Here is a 20,262-nt window from a genome sequence, read left to right as displayed (position 1 = left end):
AAACTGATTCCATTTAATTTTCAGAGTATTTATGTGGGGACTTCCTTGTCTTCAGCAAGTTAAGGAAGGGCTGTTTTGCTGCTCTGACCGGTGCCATATGAAAGCAGTTAAATGCTGGAATTGTTTACCGCCTAAATTGTTAGTCAGCAGAGCCAGTACACCAGATTTCTTTGCGGCTTTTAGTGGAAAATATTAAACAGTGGCTCTTTCTTCAGTTACAGGATTTTTACGTTTTTCAGCCGCGTTAGTCACAGAACTGGCACAGGCGTGACTGCAAAGGCTGCCCCCCCCAAAAAAAAGAAAAAAAAAAAGAAAAAGGCGCTTTTTTTTTTTTTTTTTTTTTTTTTAGCCGGTCTTCTTTTTTGTATGTAGACGCTCTTCTTTGTGCTTAAGGACGCGGTAAAGTCGAGTCTTCCAGAAGTTTGGAAGGGAAGGGCGAGTTGTGTTTTAATTCCTCCAACTTTCCTTTTTAATCGACTTTGTTTTGATTAGCCGGAGGCTGGGCCTGGGGCTGGTGAAGTTTGGGAAGCCGGGAGCGTGCTCGGCACCATTTCCCTGGCCTCTTCCTCCTCCTCCTCCTTCTCCTCCTCCTCCTCCTCCTCCCTCTCCTCCCTCAACCCGGGCGAAAGCAAACGAGCTGGTCTTCTTTGCTAGCCCGATAAATGCTATTTATGAAGATGGACCTGTTGAACTACCAATACTTGGACAAGATGAACAACAATATCGGCATTCTGTGCCACGAAGGTAATGGCTTCAGTTCGCAAAGCGGCTTCTCTCGGGGGGCTCCGATGTGGGTCGGGAGCTCGAATTTTCCCTCTTGGAAGGCAGTCTGGGTCCTGGGATGGACCCCTGGCAGGCTGTGCTGTTAACGCTTTGTTTAAAGGAAGGGTTGGTTGGTTGGTTGGGTTTTTTTTCTTTTAATTTTTTTTAAGGGGTAGTTTCAGTGTTGGCTTTATTTTTTTGGGGGGGGAGGGTAAGGTAAGTTGAGGAGCCGCGTAGCTTTTGTGGCAGGCGGAGTTTTTGCTCATCATTTCCGCAGCAGTTGGGCCGATGGGCGGGCGCGCTAACGCCGGCCACCGCCGCGCTCCGCGGCCGCGCAGCCCCCCGCGGCTGGGATGCTGCCGCCGGTGGGGCCGCCCTCTTTCCCCCCGTTCCGCGCAACCTCCGCCCCGCGCAGCCTCCCGCGGTGGAAAAGGGCTTTTTCTCCTGGCCGGACTCCGCGTTTCAGCCCAGGCTGGCGTTTGCCCCGCACACCGGGAGCTTTAATGGTTTGGAAGTTGCCCGGAGCAGAGGAGGGTAAAATCTGAGTTTCTCAATGCAGCGGGGGTTTATCTACGTGCAGTTCGAAGAAGTGGTTATGGCTTGGCTTTGACTGGAAAGAAAGGCACCACTGAGCTAATTCAGCTTGGCAGTGGAACTGTTTTTGCTGTAGCCACACACAAGCATTGCAGAAATCTTTCTTCTGATTCAGCAGGAACATTTTCCATGTTCGTTTGGAAAATAAATTGCTGCAGTTGTCAGGGAAGGAACAATCGGGAGCGTACGCGGGAGTAGGAGCTATCTGCTCATGCTCTTCAGAGGAAGGCCAGGCCAGGAGACAGGGAGCTGAACCTCACTTTGGAAGAATCCCATCTTTTCTATCACTAAACCAGCATGGCCACATTTCTTCCTTCAGGAAGCGGAGGGGCTCCCTGTAGAACAGTTAATACCTCTGTTTTGGTATTTTTCTTCTTTGCTTTTTCTGTCCTGCACAAATGTGTATATATTTGCTTGAATAAAGCTCTTTTACAGAAGAGTGAGCTTGCCCATCAGTCCTGAATAGTATAGAGGGGTTCAACAGAGTTGAATTTTAAAGCTCTTTCTTATCCCATGCTTTTTTCATTACAGCAAGAAAACTAGTTTAAAAAAAAAAAAGGATCCTGCAAGTTGGGTTTCCTTTAACTTTTTCATTGCCCTCTGTAGTAACCAGTGCTTTATTTGGAAGCAGTTGACAACTTCTGATGAAGACCATGAGGTTTTACATAAAATTCTACTTAAGTGGTACGTGTTCCTGAGTGGTCTGACGACTAAGGCAGAAAAACTGTAGTTTTGCCTCATTAGCTCAATTCATTGTAATTATGCCTAATGTTTATGGCAGAGTCTCTCCAGCCCCCTTTTTCCCCACCCACTTCTCCAGTAATTGTTATTGAACCAGATCTTAGCTTTAATAGTTCAAAAGCAAAAGAACAGCTTAAGGAATACCCTCTACTATAGCAGTCTTTGTTTAGTTTAAACATCTGTTGCTGCGTCCCTTGTTATGGAAGTTAACGTTTTTAACACTAAAATAAACACACACAAAATGAAGAAAAGAAAATCAAAACTTGCAGTGGTGTTTATAGTGAGGTGTTTATATCCCAGTGGTTTAAAAAGTATAAACACTGGCAACATCTGCACTGAACTGGAAGGGTGTTTCAGAGATGCCTACAGATCTTCCATGCCTCTGCCATGGTATTTATGTTAGAAGTGGGTTGTGTCAGCAGTGATGGATCCTGTCTTCTCAGAGATACTGCTGCGGTAGGAACTGTGTTGACAACAAAGTGCCCTTTCAAACGCAATTAATTAGGATTTATTGAAGTTCATACTTGAACTGCTTATAAATAGATGCTTTCCTGAAAAGTACTTTTGCAGATGTAGGATAAGATACCAACGCGTTGTATGATGTGAAAGTAGGTTTGTAATTTCGGAGGAAGGAATTATGGACCCGTATGGCACAGGAAATAAATGAGATGGGTCCCTTATTCCTTTAGAAGCTCCCTTGAAACACTTGCTTTTACTTATTGAGATGACTGGAACGCTGGTGAAATGGGTCATTATCGTTTTACGAGGTTTGCTAGCGGTTTTAATCATTCACCTCTGGCACCAGCCACTGGAACAACCATTGATTTGTAGCTGCAGCTTATAGATAAGAGATGTATTGTACATAAGAAATAGGAAAGGTTCTCCCATCGCATGCGTGTGGCAGCCTTCTGGTTCAACATGGAGTAGAAGAAGATCATTTGCGTCCCAAAACCAGTCCTGCTTTTTCTTGCCCAGGAAGAGCTACAGAGAGCAATTTGTAGCTGTGTCTTCATCTCACTTGGCTCCCAAGTAGTGACACTCATGGTCACGCTCCAGTGAGTATGGGAACATTTATTCACAGTGCTGTTCAGTTCATAAAACACGTTGCTGATTTTGGCTTACTCGGTGGAAGTCAAGGTCTTCTCCCCACAGAGGGGCAGAAAGTAGAATGGCAGCTGATGTAGGTGGGATCTCCTTCATGGACAGACAAGTGTCCCTTTGTTGAGGTTGTGGGGGAAATGGGAGATGTAGAAGTTCTCCCATTAACCTGTGAGAACCAACAGTGTGTTGCAGATTCAGCTGACCCCTTTGTGGTGTGGAACTGTTGGGGGAAATGGGAGATGTAGAAGTTCTCCCGTTAACCTGTAAGAACCAACAGTGTGTTGCAGATTTAGCTGACCCCTTTGTGGTGTGGAACCGAAGCTGACTGTTTTCCCAAACATCAGAAATTTTATTTTACTTTTCCTAATGTGAGGGTGGTCCAACACTGGCACAGGTTGCCCAGAGAGGTTTGAGTATCTCCATCTTTGGAGATACTCAAAACCCGACTGGACACGGCCTTCAGCAGCCTGCCCTCATTGAGCCTGGTTTTGAGCAGGAGGATTGGACTAGATGTTCTCCAGAGGTGCCTGCTGGCCTCAAGGCTTCTGTGATTCAGTACTATCACAGAACCTTCTGCACACTCCTATAATTAAGAGAGCCACAGCCAGCAAAAGGATTCTAATTAGCCATGACGTGAAAGGGTTTTTGAAAGGGGGCCCATAACTTTGAACCACAGAATAAAGCTGTTTCCTTTTCTCAGGGTTGTTTGTTTTATACTGACAATTTCTGTCCTTTTGAGTGTTTTCTTAATATTATTACTAGCTTTCAGCTCCTCATGATGCCCCACAATAATCTCAACTCTGATTGATGCTTTTGGAGGAAAATCTTACTTTAACGACGCGATAGGTTTTTTTAACAAGTGGCATTAAAAATATTTGAGTTTTGTTTCTCTCTCTGGTGAAAGAAAATTTTTAAATCATTCAAATGAGAATGTTTAGCCTTCGCCAGTGGGAAGGTGACAGTTACGTTAGCAGTGATCAACCATTTCAAACTATTTATTGTAATAGATTTGGTGCAATAAGAAAGAAAAGAAGAAGTAGAGCACTGTTGAGTGAGGATCTGGATGCTGATTTTTAGCAGGAGTACATCTGATATCCTCCTATTAAACCTTTGCTGCCTGTCATCAGCAATGGCCAGTTTAATGAGTAGCGCTTTCTTACTGTTTTCTTCCTAATGAGCTCAGAGACATCAGGGAACTCTTGGGAGATGGTTGTCCTCACTGAGGTGCAAAGGCCACGGAGCAGAACCATTCTGTACCAGTCTGGTGTTCCCAGTGCTTCCTATCGAATGACAAGCACTTGACCCAGGCCTGTATTCAGAGGTAGAACATCTGCATCTTGTTTTGCAGTGGAAGCTCACTTAAACTCCAGCTGAATACTCTTTCTCCAAGAGCCTTGTGTGTGAGGTAATGGCAGAGTGAAACAAGTGGCAGGTGACCCTGCTCTTTGGCTAGTCCAGGGGCAGCTGGGCAAGTTTGGGCTCCTCATTTCCACCGGAATATGTATGAGAAGGTGCAGTCTCCACGTAGAAGATCTGTTGTTTATCTGAGGGAGCCTACAGATGGCTGTCTGTTGGAAGGCAGATTTCTGCCTTCCTTCCTCTCCCTCCTGTTTTCAAATGCTTTGGGTTATTACTGCATTCTCCAGGCTGGAACTGCTGTGCTGTGCATAAAGAAATGCAATAAGATGCTAAGAAATCCCCCAGGCATGTTAGGAGACTTGGAGCACTCAAAATAGTTATAGAGTTCTCTGGACAGTCCAGAAGGCTGGGCTGTTTTTTCTTTTTAATGAAGAAAATTGGATCCAGATTTATAGAAAAACACCCCTTTTTGGTTTCGGGACAGCTTACATTAGTTAGTGGCATATTACATAATAATTTCACGGAGTTCCTCTAACGATGCAGCGCTCGTTGGCCGCAGCCCTGAGCTTGCGTTGCTGTACGTCGTCTTAGGGCTCTGCAGGCTGTTTCCAATGGATGAATCTCTTCCCCAAAAGGCTGGTTTAGATGTTTGATATCAAAAGAGGAGCCCGAAACAGGTTCTGCTAACTTCATTTGCTTTTTAATGAAACATAACGTGTTGTCTGAAGTTGTGAAGAATGGTTTCCATCAGGTTTTTTTTTGCTGACCTTGCATTTTACTCAGGGTTTGCAACATCAGTTTCTCCGATTAACTCCAAAGTTTGTTTTAGTTTCTAAATATATAAAATGACTTCAACACTATTCCTCTACTAAGAATTAGGGGAATAATAAATGGGATAAAAATCTCCTTCATGGTGAATTAAGTGCTCTTATTTGTAATGCAGTGTAAAATTTCTGTTCAAAGTCATGTAAATTAAGATGCACCTACAGAATGTTCCCCATTTATAGAACATTTGGTGGGTTTTGCTTTTTCAGTGTCTTTTATCTTCAGGAAAAAACAAAGAGCTCCAGCTTCACAGTTGGGCTTTTCTTACTCATTTCCTCCTAGCATGAAGTTGGGAATATCCTTTTCAGTTCTGACATCAAAATTCAGTTTATTTTCCTCGTTCATCAAAGGCAAGAGGGATTCAGGTCATACTTAAGTATTTTGTTTCCCTGGAGTTCTGTTTTCTCCTCACCCTTGATGCTGGTTCAGCATTTGTACTGAGAACTCAAACAAGGAAATGAAAAAAACAAATATAATAGTGGGTTATCCCACAACTTTCAATAGATAAGACAGGCAGCACATTTTTTTTTTCTGAGATAAAAGGTAGTGAGGTTTGTAGCAGTAAGTTGAATTCTGTGTTAATGAGCAATTTGCTTAAAGGCTGTAACTTGTTACTCACAAGTCAAATTTGTTACAGTGCCAGGTCTCTTTGGATATAAATCCAGGGATTTTAGGAGACATTGAAAAAGCTTAAATTGCTCCAGAGTTTGAACAATGTGCTGTATTGTAGGGAGAACTGTTAGAGAAAAAATAAAGCTTAAACAACAGTCTTCATTGTGTGGCGTCTAAAATTATGAATGAAAAGTTCATCCATATGTATTGGTTTTGCCTTTTTTTTTAAATATCTGCTTTGCATGAAAATAGTTGTCTATTAATTTCTTCTTGAGGATTAATACAGATGGGCCTTTATATTTGAATTTGGCTGAGCGGACTGAGAGTTTTAACATGCTGCATGCAGACAGTGTGCCAAGCAATTTAGCGAAGTTGTTTACACTAACAATAATCCAGCAGGACAGAGCCTATAATTTTTCACTGATAATAGTATGAGGTAGTGATGAACACAAGTTTCTGGAGGAGTGTTTACAATAACGGTATTATACTTTTTCAGTGTGAAGGAGTCATGAGTGTTTGGGGGTTTAATTTCTTCTTTAAAGCCAGCTGATTTTTTTTTATTTATTTTTTTTTTTCATCGTGCAGTCTGTATCATCTCCCTGAAAATTACTTTGCAGATCAGCACGGAAGGATTGCTGGACACACAGGGCCATTGTTTCCTCTCCCTTTCAGCAGAAGCCATGTGCTTTGGGAGATAACTGGCTGTGTGATATAGCGCTGCTGGATGGTGTTCTACAAGCACTACGCCAGGACACACACACCAGGAGTGCCATGATGCAGAGTTTTAATTTCCTGGAGGTAGATTTCCCCTGGTGCTCCATCTAACAGCTTTTTGAAGAATGAGCTGATGTTCTCCTGCCTGTCTCTACCAGTTGATGTAATGGTGCGTGTGGCTTGGTGTGAGCTGTCAGATATCTGGAGAGTCTTGGTGGGACAGAAAGAGGCCATAGAGCATCCAGCACAAGGGCAGTTTTGAACAGGCACTTGAGCTCTTAATTAGGGTTGTCTCTGTCAACTTCTAAACCTCATGTAACCCATGGATGGAGTTGGAAAAGTTTTATTCTTAACATCAGTAGTAGTTTGGCACTGATTCTAAGGTAAGGCAGGCTTGGAGCATTTTAATTGTTAGAAAAGAGCTTTTTTTCTTGTACAACCTTGCAGAGGTTGAAGTAGAGGTGTTCCTGGGACCACCACAGCATTGGTTACAGCCAAAGAAAAAGACATTCGGAAACTTCAGTGAGGTGATGAGTCTTCATCAAAGATCTTTAGATACCGAGTTTTAGTAGGAATTGTAAGTCCTGAAAATCTCAGATAAAAAATAATATGATTGTTGGGGACAAAAGCGTGAAAGGGAGTTTAGAATGTTTCCTTTACCTAAGTTTCAGGCACTGTTTGGTATCAGATTTTTTAAGTAACGCTTATCTTTTGTTCTTCGCTTTTTAACTTTGTTGTTGCTAGTGTTAAAAACAAGAACTTATTAAATGTAGCAGTGGATGGAACAGTCCAGCTTCTCCCTCCAAAAATGTTATGTGACACTCTGTGCCTCAAAGGTCATGCAGAATGTGGTGTCCATGGGTGGGGGTAGATAATATTTGGGATAAAGTGGAATGTTACAGCCTTTCATGCATAAGAGGAGGAAAGCAAGTTTGCCTTCAGCAGGTAGGTGCCTGCTTAGTTCCTTCCCAAAAAATGTGGCTGGCTCCTGCCCTTTCAGAATACACATTGTTACAAGAGCCTATCTTTGATTATTTTAAGACATGTTCTTTTTCACTCCTCATCATTTTGGAGTGTTCCTAGTCAACTGTAAGAATCAAGCATTGTAGTGTATAACTTTCCTCCCGTTCTTCCAAACGTTGCTAGCAGGTTCCAGGAAATATATTTGCTCTCCCAGGAAAAGTTTGGAACCAGTTGTGTTTAAAAAGCAGTAGTTTTTCCTGGAAACCCATTGACGGGGCAGGCATGGAAACCACTCAGTTTGCAAGACTTGGTATTTATTCCTCAGCATGCAGAAATAGGTTTTTTACCTTTAAACATGGGTTGTAGTTAGAAGTAAGAGAGATTTAGTAGACGAGATCTTTTTTGCCGGGGTAGGCATGGCAGTGCTGTACGTGAACATAAGCCAATGTTGAAATAGTTATTATGTTTTATTTTAACCAGAAATCACAGAACAGCAGAATGGCAGCAGCCTTTGTAGTTACCATCTACCAAGTGCCCATCCCACCAATCCTTTGTGTAACAAGAGTGAAAACCAAAGCTGCTAAGAGGATCTTTTGGAATAGCTGTTGTCTTTTGGGGAATGAGTATTTACTTGTTTCACAGATGGCATTAGTGCACTTCAGAGATGGTATCGTGACTTCCAATTTTGTTATTCAGTTGTTAATGTTTAGTATGTCTCACTTCTGAAAGTAAATTCAGATATTTGTAAAATTAGCAGGTTTTGATACTTTTAGAGCAGAACCTTTCAGAAAATTACCGTTTCTAGGCTCCACATTACTAAATTGGAGTTTTCTCTGTGCTGCATTGTTAATTGTAATTAAATGCCTGTATAAAGAAAATCAAAGTTGTCCAGTCAAGAGGAAACTACATCTATAAATCTAAATTATCTAGGAAGACAAGTAAACGCCACATTAAGAGCTAGCCAAGTAAAATAAGAGCGTTTAGTTGTTCTGTTTATATTCTTTGGAAATAATCTGTTCTAAAGCAGGAGTTCTACAAAAAGCACTCTTAGCATATAGCAAAAAAATAGTTGACATAACTACAGCACCTCCTTTGTGGTGGTTTTCTACAGAGCACATTAAATGAAGATGGGGTGAGGGAAGCGCCGTATGATTCATATAGGACAAGTTGGAACTCAGCTACTTTCTTGGATTTAGTATAAATATTTATGGCATTGAGGGGGATTTTTTTTTTTTTAATATGCTTCCTTGTGCTCCGGATCTTTTAGATGTCCTCCTCAGACATCTGGTGTGCATTGCTGCTTGTTTAACCCCCACCCTTCAGTTTTCATGCTGTGGCATCTCGGAGAGCTATCGCAGTCACTCTGTGGTTGGTGTAAATTAAATCTCCTCGAGCCAGCTGGGAGAATGCTGACGTGCACACTTTTCCTGCTGAATGCTCGAAAACCAGTGGCCACGGTTAAAGAGGTGAACACTTTCCTCTTGTCTTGCTGGAGGCATCATACTGAGCTATTTACCAAAGGTGGCAAAAATAGCAGTTCCAGCATTAGCAATGGTGTTTACAGGTTCTTGACTAGTTTCTGTCTCTTAGAAAAAGCTTCTCTTATCAATGTCACATCATCAATGTATCTTACTTGGCTCATCAGCAAAAGAAATTAAAAATGTCTTTTCCCTTAAAAATCCTTTAAAGTTCTAATTTTTAAGACTGTAACTGCTTTGAGGTACATTATACTTGCCTTAGCAGCTGATCTGTGGATGTACTGAGGTTTTCTTTGTAGTACAGTAAATTGAACACTGCCCTATTTGGTTTCAAGTGTTTCTCAATGAGTCCATTTAGAAGCAAGTATGATAACAAACATTTTAGTACTCATTGTATCGTATTTGTGTATATCTATTTTTAATCCTCTCCGTGGAATCCTAGTCCGCACGGAAGCCTAGTTCATTCAGCCTTCAGCCGCCCCCACAAAATAAATAGTGAACGTTATCCTTATTTACAGAGGGCAAAAAAAGAGCTGTAATTGCTTACATTTACCTAAGTCAGGGCTAAAGCTGACAGCGACATGCAGAGTGCCTTGATTGTAACACTTGGCCGTAGCTGCTAAACTTTACTGTGATCTGCTAGTAAATGAAACGTGCTTTTACCTGTTTGCTTTGAGTTGTGCAAATACAAATTGTAATTAATCAGCTAAATAGATAAAAACCCTGATCTTTGAAACTTGGAAGCAGGGACTAGGTGCTTGCTTTCTCCTCAGCAGTCAGAGAGGGCTCCTGGACTACAATCTCTTGTGACCATGGTTCATCTACAGTGGACCTCACTTAAACTGGGATGATGAAATATGTTTCAGGGCAAGTAGTTGAGTCTTTTTAGCTGGTCCAAGGAATGAGCTCTTCAAAAGACCAGTAGGATGGAAGAATTTTAAGTTCCCCTGTTTGAGGCACAGGACCTCTGCAGGTCTGCTCTTTTCTATTTGAGGCCTGTTGAGTTGCACAAAAGGAGTGTGCCCACTGCTGCTGGCAGTTAATTTTATATTCTCTTCAGGACATGAGTTGGGGTAAGAAACTTCAATTAAATAGCAGTCTGACTGTGGTCATGCAGCGCATGGCTCGGCAGCAGGCAAGCTGATAACCCATTTATGACCTGAAGCAGTGCTTCCAAACCTTTTTAATTAGTGCAGTGTCTGACTGCCCTTGAAGTGACTGTTTGGTTCCATTAAAAAGTTCACAGCGGTGTTTAATAGAGCGCCTGCTTAATTATGGGATGGAACACCTTTAATGTGCGGTGGAGAGTCGAGATCTGCAGAAATGTTTGGGATGTACATCATTCTGGTAACATGGGGAAGGTTTTAACAGATAATGAACTGGGGAGTGATATCATAGTAATGTAGCGAGACCTTTAATTTCTGGATCCTGTGGCACCAGTATTATCTGAATGGTGGGACACGGACACACAACTGACATTTTTTTGCTACTTTGGTTTTAGCCACCCACCTGGTCTTCCTTGCCTTTTCTGTGTTTTGTCAGAAATGAGTTGCTTCTGCAACTTTGAAATAAATAAACAAGGAGCCTGGACTTAAGTTAATCCAAAGAGCAATTCAGCTAAAGACTGGTAGGCAGAGGAGGAAGAAGACAAAGACCCTGATTAAAGTCTTTGAGAAGTAGAGTGTAACTTTGGTACTGCTCACCCATTGCAATCCCGTGACCGTCCAGATAACTTCAAAAATAGGAATTTTTGCTTGTTCCTTACTTTTCCAAGAGTTCTGGAAAACCTGCCCTCAGTGCCCAGAAAACTGTGAGAAAGAGTGTCCAGGCAGCCTGAAATTTCTTGGTAGCAAACACAATCCCCGCCTCCATCTCTCCTCCTTTGGCTTCCCTTTGGAGAGAACATTTATTTGAAGTGACCCTGCAACCTGGCCCCATAAACCACCCTCCTTCTCATGAAATAAGAGGCCAGCTCTGATTTAGACAGTGCTCCCGCCTACCCCTTGGCACCGTAGGGTTTTCTGCCCTTTATAAACCACCCTCCTTCTCATGAAATAAGAGTCCAGCTCTGATTTAGACAGTGTTCCCGCCTACCCCTTGGCACCGTGGGGTTTTCTGCCCTTTCATCTCTCTGAGTCTGACAACCTCTGTCAATCCCAGTCCCTGTCCAGTAATGCTGGCTACTGGGGTGGATAGGACCCTTCATTCAGATCCAGTGTCTTCAGTCCTTTTGAGGAAATAATAATGTTCTCTGGTACCAGATTTTTGACATCTGAATCTTCTAGTGGAACAATGATTTTCAAGCTTTTGTGCTCTGTGATTACCTGGAATTTTTCTGTGGATCTCTTCATAGTGAGGTTTTTTTATGCCCAATAAAATTGCTTGTCTTGGTTGAATGTCATGAAGCCAAGATTAAAAACTGCTATGTCAGAGGAGCAAAATTAACTTCATCTTTTCCTTGGTGGTGGTGTGTGCCTATCGGTCTTTCTGACAACCTCTGTCAATCCCAGTCCCTGTCCAGTAATGCTGGCTACTGGGGTGGATAGGACCCTTCATTCAGATCCAGTGTCTTCAGTCCTTTTGAGGAAATAATAATGTTCTCTGGTACCAGATTTTTGACATCTGAATCTTCTAGTGGAACAATGATTTTCAAGCTTTTGTGCTCTGTGATTACCTGGAATTTTTCTGTGGATCTCTTCATAGTGAGGTTTTTTTATGCCCAATAAAATTGCTTGTCTTGGTTGAATGTCATGAAGCCAAGATTAAAAACTGCTATGTCAGAGGAGCAAAATTATCTTTTCCTTGGTGGTGTGTGCCTATCGGTCTGTTTGTTTTGGAGACAATCCTTTAAGGAACAATGGTAATATTGTGGATTTTTAATGTATGTTTCTTCATAACACCCATTTCACCCGTAACCCTGGAGAAATTATTGGCATCCTTTCCTCTCCCATCTCATGAGCCACACTGTTCTCTGGGCCCTTCCAGAAGATGAAGCTTTCACGAGTTTTTTGGTTATTAAAACACTCCATGTGAGCAACAGCTGAGGAAGACTATGGGGTTGTGTCTCGGAATAATGCAAAGCCAGTGGGTTGAAGGCTCTGTATTATCCGACCTTGTAGCGCTCGTGATGAGCTTGAATTCATTCTTTTCTGCTGCCCGAGGCACTGGCTGGGTCATCTCTCAGCCTACAGCCATCAGTTACAGTAAAACCCCGCACTGAAGGAACTGGCAAGCTGACACGTCCTCCTCATTTTCTATGTAAATAACATGATCAAAAGGCTATCTTGTTTTCATCTGAATGGCTCGTGTAGTAGGATTCATGACTGGCCTCCACAGTTGTCATTGCTCTCTTGCTTTCCTTCTGTAGAAGGGATTTTGGAGCCTATTTTGAAGGACAAAGGGATTTTGTTCTTTACAATGGATTCTTTGTGGGAGATGGGTTGGAATTGTTCTGACGCTCTGTGGATGAAAGTCTTCAGTATTCTGTCCAGCATGGTTGAAGGGGCTCTGTGTTCCTTAAATACGCGAGGCCGTGTCAGCCAGGCTGCCATCAGGTAGCAAAAACCCAAAACTGAAATTGGAGTTTTTCCTGTGTTCATTAGGCCAAATTTCACCTCGGTTTAGGAAGAGGTTATCATGTTGGTGACCTTGGAGGCATCAGCAGCTCCTAGCTGTGTGTCCGTGTGGATGTGAGGATGAAGACTTGCCTCCAGCCCCAACTCCTCCCGCAGCTTCAGCTATTTTGCTGCTCGCCCACATGCCATACAGGGAATATGCAGTGGCCAAGACTTCAGTGCTTTTTCTGGGTGTTTTTGGTTTTCTTTTTTTCTTTTTGATTTACTATTTTGAGGTCACTTATGTGCTACTAAAAGGAATCCAACCAGGGAAGTCAGCACCGAAAGAGCGACCCTCCTTTTTTCCAAATCCACCCCAAAGGGAGCTGCCCATGAGTGCATAGCTTTTACTAACATTTTGAATATATTTGCTTTTGTGTTTTTATTTTTGAAATACAGCATTTATATCCTCTCTCAGGGGACCTTCTACATTGCAGGCAGGAAATTTGGGGAAAAAATTAAATGAAAATAAAAGAAACATTGCTTAAAAGTGCAATATCAGATTTTGCAGCTCCTCTAGAAAGGTCATTTTTATTGGTGCTCTGAATTTTTCCACATGTAGCAAAGGAGAATAATGTGAGAAAAGGTGTTTGGAGCATGTTTATAGTAAACTGCAGTAAAACCTTGCAGTATAGCTAAAAATGGGCTTCAGTTTAAGTAAGCAGAATATATTTTTTTTACCTTTGCATAGCACCTTTTGCTTCAAATTCTTAGGAAAGAAACAGCCCACAGTTTGTTGGATTTAATTTTAATCTGACCTTATTACAAGTAAACATCTCAGAATTAATGTTTTAAGCAGGGTTGCCATAGAACATACTGCCTGTGCTCATACCCACTGGGGCATTGATTACCGAGTGGATTAGAGTTTAATTTCTGTCACAGAATCACATCCATGAACTACTGGCCATTGGAGCAGACGGTGGTGTTTCATCTGAGTATCTACAACCAGACGGTGGTGTTTCATCTGAGTATCTACACTGAATGCTCTTCACTGACAGAAACAGCATTTAAAACCACCAGAGGGAGGATAGCAAATGATTTCTGTCTATTTAGGAGGAATTATTCAAACTTGAGCTTTCGCAAATTTAATTTCTGTCTGTCTCTCTTTGCCATTGCATGAAAACACATAGACCGCAAATTTAATTTCTGTCTGTCTCTCTTTGACATTGCATGAAAACACATAGTTAGACGGTATAGTTGGGTATGTTGAAATACTGCTTAAGCACCCAATCTAACATTTTTTTTTCTGTTCTGACCTTGCTGTGACTTAGATTTGCTTTTGAAATAGATGGCAGGTCTTCCAGCTTTGATTGTTTCTGCTACAAGACAGGCTAGTCTTTGATCAGCTCAGCTTTCCTGGCTTTTATGTAGCACAGTAAGTCATTTAGCTGGGTGACAAAAGAAAGAACACCTAGTTCTGGAAAGCACCATCGTTTATGAAAGCAACATCTTAAACATGTTGGCTTAAAGTTGTATTTCATTCACAGTTGTGGGTTTTTTTTATAGTGTTTTTACCTTTTTAATAAAATCACATCACCGCACTGATAAAAGTAAATCTTTTTAGCTGGCAACTTTTAAAATCTGCTTATCAGGAAAGTGAGAGAATGCCCTATAATAGTTTTGCAAATAAGCCAAAGGAATCTGAATTCTGATTATATGTTGTTTATTTAACCTTTGCATGGTGGTAATCTTAATTACATATTTGGGAATTATTTTCTATATTAGAAATTACTGTAACCCGCTTGGTCTTTGTTTCCTGTTCTCTCAAGTCTATTTGCTCCATAAGCATTCCAGCCTGGCTCCAAGGTGAAAATGAGGATCTTTCTTGGGGACACCAAGGCTGGTGGGACTTCACCTCTCTTCATGGGTCTAGCCCACAAGCTCCAAAGATTCCACAACCTGGAATCTTTGGAGATTTCAACTGCACGGAGGAGAACACATTACCTAGCACAGAAGAAACTTAAAAAATCTTTAGATTTCAGTATTACTGTACCTGGAGTGTGGTAAGGAATACACGAGAACTACTTAGAGTATTTACAGTGCAGGAAGTTTTGCCAGGGAATGAAATGGATCCTGTATCTTTTGCTGAGCAGTAAATACTAATGTCGTATTTTCTAAGCAAATACAAGGTGAAATGGACTGGTTTCTGCAGAAAATGTAAATGATGCTTCTCCCTTTGTCTTGCTTTTTCTTTTATGCCACCCCTTTTTCAGGATGCCCTTGTTGGGTCACACTGTTCTGCACCAAAGCAAAGTAATGAGCACCTTTCCACGCAGACTGTGCAATTAGGCCGAGGAGTTCGGCGGCTGAACCTTCCTCAGCCCATTGGGCAGGGTAGTGCTGTCAGGTTTGGAGTGTCTGACACAGGGCTGTTGGAGCATCTGGTGGGTGTTCTGTGGTGGCTGTAGATCTCACTGTGTCCCAAGGCCCATATAAGTGGGCAGGGTGGGTGCCCGAGGACACCCCGTATCGAGACATGTCCTGCTGCCTGGCCTTGGTGGCCCGGCTTAGCTCAGCAACTTGCCTTTCTTTTATAGCAGCCTCAGAAAATGATAACTTGGGTTAAGGTTGAGTCCCTCTTAAGTGACTTTAAGTGTTTGATGTTGGCTTTTCCTGGAAGAGCTGGCAAAAAAGCTCAGAAAGGAGCACTTTTTGGGGGCAACCCTGCTTCCCGAGCAACAAACCCATCCTCAGTCTTGACCTGGGGAAAATGCTTTTTTGACATTGATGACATCCCTGGTCCTATCTGCCTGGAGACTAGTGTAGTTTAGCAATGATTGCTTTTAAGTCTTGCCTTCTAGATAATTGGAATCTTTTTCTAGCCATAGCTTACGTGGGTACAGGAACTCTAAGCAGAAGAAAGCAACATTTTTTTAGACTTTGGGCTCAGCCAGGTGCTGCAAGAGTTAGTTAAAAGGGATGTTATCTTAAAAGGAGATCTGCACCTTTCTGAAGCAGTCTCATGTCCTACAGTTAAACCCAAGCCTGAGTTCATTGTTGGGCTGGAACTAAACACAGCCCCACAGTCACAACTGCTGAGGTGTGAAAGTTGAAATTTGATAGAGGAAATATTAAAGAGCTCTGCCAGACTCGAGCATTGCAATTTATTCCATCCTGCTTCCGTTGGGACATATCTGCTGCCCTTCTTCTTTCCCTGCTGTCAATTTCTTGTCTACTTACCAAGATACTTTTTTACAGGTTTTTTTTTTTTTTAACTCCAAAAACATACTAAAAGGGGACTCTTTCAGTTGGTACCTGGTTAGCAGAGTGAAGAGATTTTATTTCAATCCTAGTTTACGTAGCCAGCAGAGACTTTTTACTTCTCTTATGTTTATCAAGTACTTTGTAGAACTGAAGCAGTTATTCATGTAAGTCAATTTGTGTACAGAGAGTATGTGCATGCTGTTTTGTACAGCTTTGCTTTTACAGTGTGATGGGGGAGAATATAAGATGATGACAGCAGGAAAAAAAATTGGAGGAGCAGATAGTTAGGTTTGGGGAGGCAATTTTGCCATTTTCCTCCTGTTGCAATTTACTCTTCTGTATATAATACAACATTTTCAAGACCTAGTAATACGAAATCTGCTTTAACATGTTCTGCTGATCTCTGATTATCAATATGTCTTTTTTGAAAGGCTCCTCAAGCAAGCATGCCTGCACTCTGCAAGCACTACTGCTCTACCTAAATTCTCCTTTCTTTGTGCAGGCTTTTGAACGAAAGAGGAGGAAAAAGTGGGTGGAGATGATTGAATGCAGAGGTCACTATTTTATGTTCCCACTTGCCATGTCAAGCATCATGTGTCCCTCATTGGCAGAGACAGTCAGCTGGAGGAGCCAGAACAGAATAGTTGATTTAATCGCTGTATTTTGTTTTTGGCCATGGGTTTTCTGGCATACGTATCTCTGCACAGTGGTAGCCAGAGCTTGGTTCCAGGAGTAAGTGCTTTTCATATGTTTTGTAAATGGATGAGAGCAGGTTTTTGCCAATTTTTCTTTACATGTGTGTGTTTCTACTAAATGAGCTTTTTGTCATGTTACAAGAAAGTCAGTAGAAATATGTGTCAGATAAGTGAATCAGTAAGTTGGCTGCTGAAAGAAGTCTATCAATTACAATAAAAAATATTCCCAAGATCTAGTTTCATAGCAGCGTTTTATGATTAGGCTGTTCTCATTAATACTTCAGTTTTCTGTTGTTCCTGGAGTTGGCTGGTTTATGACGCTCTCCAGGTAGGCCTGTTTTATATACTACAGAGGAAACACAGACTACTGTGACTTTGTTTACAGCATTTGGCAGACTGCTTCCCAGAACTAGAACTTATTTAAGCTCAGCTTAAATCATATCTTTTATAAAAACTGCAATCCAGAAATAATAGTAGTGGTGAAAAATGATGGTTTTACATAAGGGATTTTTTTGTTTGTTTGAGTGGGGGTTATAGAAATATTCAGCAATTATATAAATAAATATAATTTGTGGCTGCTTCTTAGGATATCTTTTTTCATGGACCAAAGGTTTACTACTGGGGAGTCTGAATGGACTTTTTTGGTCAAGCAAATGAAGTAAATCTGCCTTAAATTACATACTTTTAAGATTTTCTGTAGTGTAACTACTTCACACACATTTAATTTCTGGGAAATTTCACAATTTCAAGGATATCAATCCTCTTGCAATGTATAGTATGCTGTGAAGTAATACCCCAGCTAGGCAGCTGCCAACATCTGCAGATTAATTCTGCTGGTCTGTATTGTGATTCTTTTGTTTTGATAACTTGTTTTGATGACTTGTTGAATTGAGTAATTTGCAGTGATTTCCCTGCTTGGTATTTGATATCTCAAACCATGTGATTTTAGTCCATGAATTGGAATTTTTATGCCATTTATCCCAATTTATGTTGGCACAGGCTGACTTCTGTGTCTGAGATGGTGGAAGAAAACATGCAATAGTCTATAAATTCATTCCAATCTATTTGCAATTTAATCTCATGATTGTTAGAATATAGGAATAGAAAATAGAACAAGTTTCATTTTATATAAAGCTTTTGTGAATGTCTTGGCTTTTCAGCAGAAATTTTTCATATGTCATGAGGGCTAAATTTTGATCTTGGATCAGCAGAGAAAACTGCCCTACTGATTCCTGGGAATGTCTGGCCCTAAGAACATGAGGCAACTCCTTTGACTAATGAGAGTTTGTCTGCATAGAGGTATTGGAAAAGGTAATTAAAGGTGTAATGCATGTTAATTAAAGTCTGTTAAATTCTCATGCTCATGATTTTATTTATTAATTGAGTGGCCTGAGGTCACGATCATTCAATCCAAGACTGTAGAGGGTAAGGACCCTGTGATAGACACCACAACAAATGTTTATTTTTATTTATTTAATTATTTTCCCTTTCCCTAACTTAAGAAAAGTGTCAGGAGTTCACTCTTGTGGACAAATCCATTTGTCAGATGCAGAAGAGAAAAGTAAAATGGGCAAGGGCAATGCTGGAATTTTCTTTCAAGGAGTTGTATTTCAATCTGTTTTGAGGTCTGTATCATGTCAATCTTCAGTTGGAAAGACGGAGCCTTTCATTTCTGGATCGTAATTAATGCTCAGATTTTATGCATTAACAGTAGCCAGCGGGAGAGAGGAAATTGGGAGGGGGAATAGGATATGGTAGCCATGTCTCAGCGCAGCCCATACTGAGTTGCTAGGTCAGAGAGGAAGGAAGCTAGCTGCCAAAAGAGTGTATATTTTTTTTTCCCAGTCTCTGGTAACTCCTGGAGTTCTCAGACATATTTTGAGACTTCTCTGGTGTCTTGCTATCAAATCCACACTTGTGAAAACATGACTTTTGCTGTTGTGATGTTTGCATTGCGTGGAGATTGCAGAGACTGAGCTGCAAGACAAAGGCAAGCAGTGCCCAAGATCCACTGTTTACAGAGAAGGTGTCTGAATAGAGCCTTGCTGGTTCTACAAACAGTTAGTTTGCGTGTGTTAATTCGAATCACTTTCAGTTTCGGCTGGTAAGTGGTTAAAATAAAGAACATTCTTGCTGACTGTACGGACTCCTGTCAACTACTGCTGTATAGGCAGACACTACGTCACGGCCTTATCTCTGTTTAGCTTGTCTGTGCTTTATCATGTTGCAGAACAGTTTTAATAAAAAGAAAAAAAAAAAAGAAAAAGAGGGGGGAAAAAAAAAGAGACTAGTATGAGTAGCTGTAAGTAGAACTATCTGAAAGCAGCAGATCTGGAGTGCTTTACACCAGCTGCTTACTGAAACAAAGAGAAGTATTATGAGAGGCACAATAAATGTGTTTGCTATCTCTGCTCTCAGTTGCAGCGCAGACACAAGCCGTCACAGTAATGAATTTTGAAGACTGGAGTTTGGACTTGGGGAATTTTATAAAACACAGTTGTTTTATCAGAGTGTTGTCTTGCCAGCTGTGTGATGCGAGTCTGGTTACCATGGAGCGTGGTCAGTTGGGGGAGACACATCTAGTCAGTAAAACAGCATTTTGTGTGGTAGACTCTGCTGTGGTTTCTCCCTCTCCGGTTTAAATTCCAGTTTGGTAAGGAGGAAAGTAGTGGGGAAAGAAGCTGCCTTTTTGTTTAAAGAAAAAGCATCAAACTTAGAGACCACATGAGAACTTGTGGTGCAGTACAAATACAGTATCTATACATACAGTGTATGCCTGTAAACAATGTAGAGGTATGTTTCTTCTCTCTCTTACCCTGTTCTCTGGATTCTTTTGTTTGCTGCTCTTCTCTCCTTGCCTTGGTCTGCAGGGTGGGCTATGCAAGATGCTGAGCACTGGCCACCTATATCTTCTTGTGAGGAGGTAGCAGTGTCTTCTGGCCCATCCTGGAAGAGATTGAGGGTGTAAGAGCTCTCTCTTGTTGCACCTACCTGTAGTGTATGCCTGTAAACAATGTAGAGGTATTTTTCTTCTCTCTCTTACCCTGTTCTCTGGATTCTTTTGTTTGCTGCTCTTCTCTCCTTGCCTTGGTCTGCAGGGTGGGCTATGCAAGATGCTGAGCACTGGCCACCTATATCTTCTCATGAGGAGATAGCAGTGTCTTCTGGCCCCTCCTGGAAGAGATTAAGGGTGTAAGACTCTTGTTGCACCTACCTGCTCTACCGCTGCCACCTCTTCCAAGTTGTGTTAATTTGATTAATTTTGGCCAGGTGGCCCTGTGGTGCTGCAGATACCCCAGGCAGTTCTGGTATGTCCATCTCCAGGCCTTGGTGTCCCCTGCATAATTACCACATGACTTTACAATTAGAAAAATGCATTGCCAAATTCAACAGGCTTGTATTAGAAGCCATTCCTTTCTTTGCTGAATTTCTTTAGTATGGGTTTCTTTAATTCCAACATACAATAGCGTTAGCCTTTTTACCAGATTTTGTAGCCCTGTGGTGCTGCAGATACCCCAGGCAGTTCTGGTATGTCCATTTCCAGGCCTTGGTGTCCCCTGCATAATTACCACATGACTTTACAATTAGAAAAATGCATTG

At 41.6% G+C, this 20,262-nt stretch overlaps 1 protein-coding gene across 3 annotated transcripts in view; it reads left to right on the top strand.

The window, feature by feature from the left end:
- The window catches only part of VGLL4 (vestigial like family member 4), a 118,690-nt gene that overhangs the window by 70,010 nt on the left and 28,418 nt on the right, over positions 1–20,262 (top strand). The window contains exon 1 of one of the 3 annotated variants that reach the window (XM_014951698.1): positions 356–744. The exons of the other annotated variants lie outside the window; for them this stretch is intronic. Within the exon in view, the coding sequence (XP_014807184.1) occupies positions 663–744 (82 nt within the window). The 5' untranslated portion in view covers positions 356–662. Of the gene's footprint in view, positions 1–355; positions 745–20,262 lie in introns of those variants that run through there. 3 annotated transcript variants of the gene reach the window in all.

Source organism: Calidris pugnax, unplaced genomic scaffold (assembly GCF_001431845.1).
Source record: "Calidris pugnax isolate Ruff unplaced genomic scaffold, ASM143184v1 scaffold201, whole genome shotgun sequence".
Classification (NCBI taxonomy): Eukaryota; Metazoa; Chordata; class Aves; order Charadriiformes; family Scolopacidae; genus Calidris; species Calidris pugnax.
The sequence above is the reverse complement of the archived record's forward strand: the minus strand, read 5'-3'. Positions and strand labels throughout refer to the sequence as shown.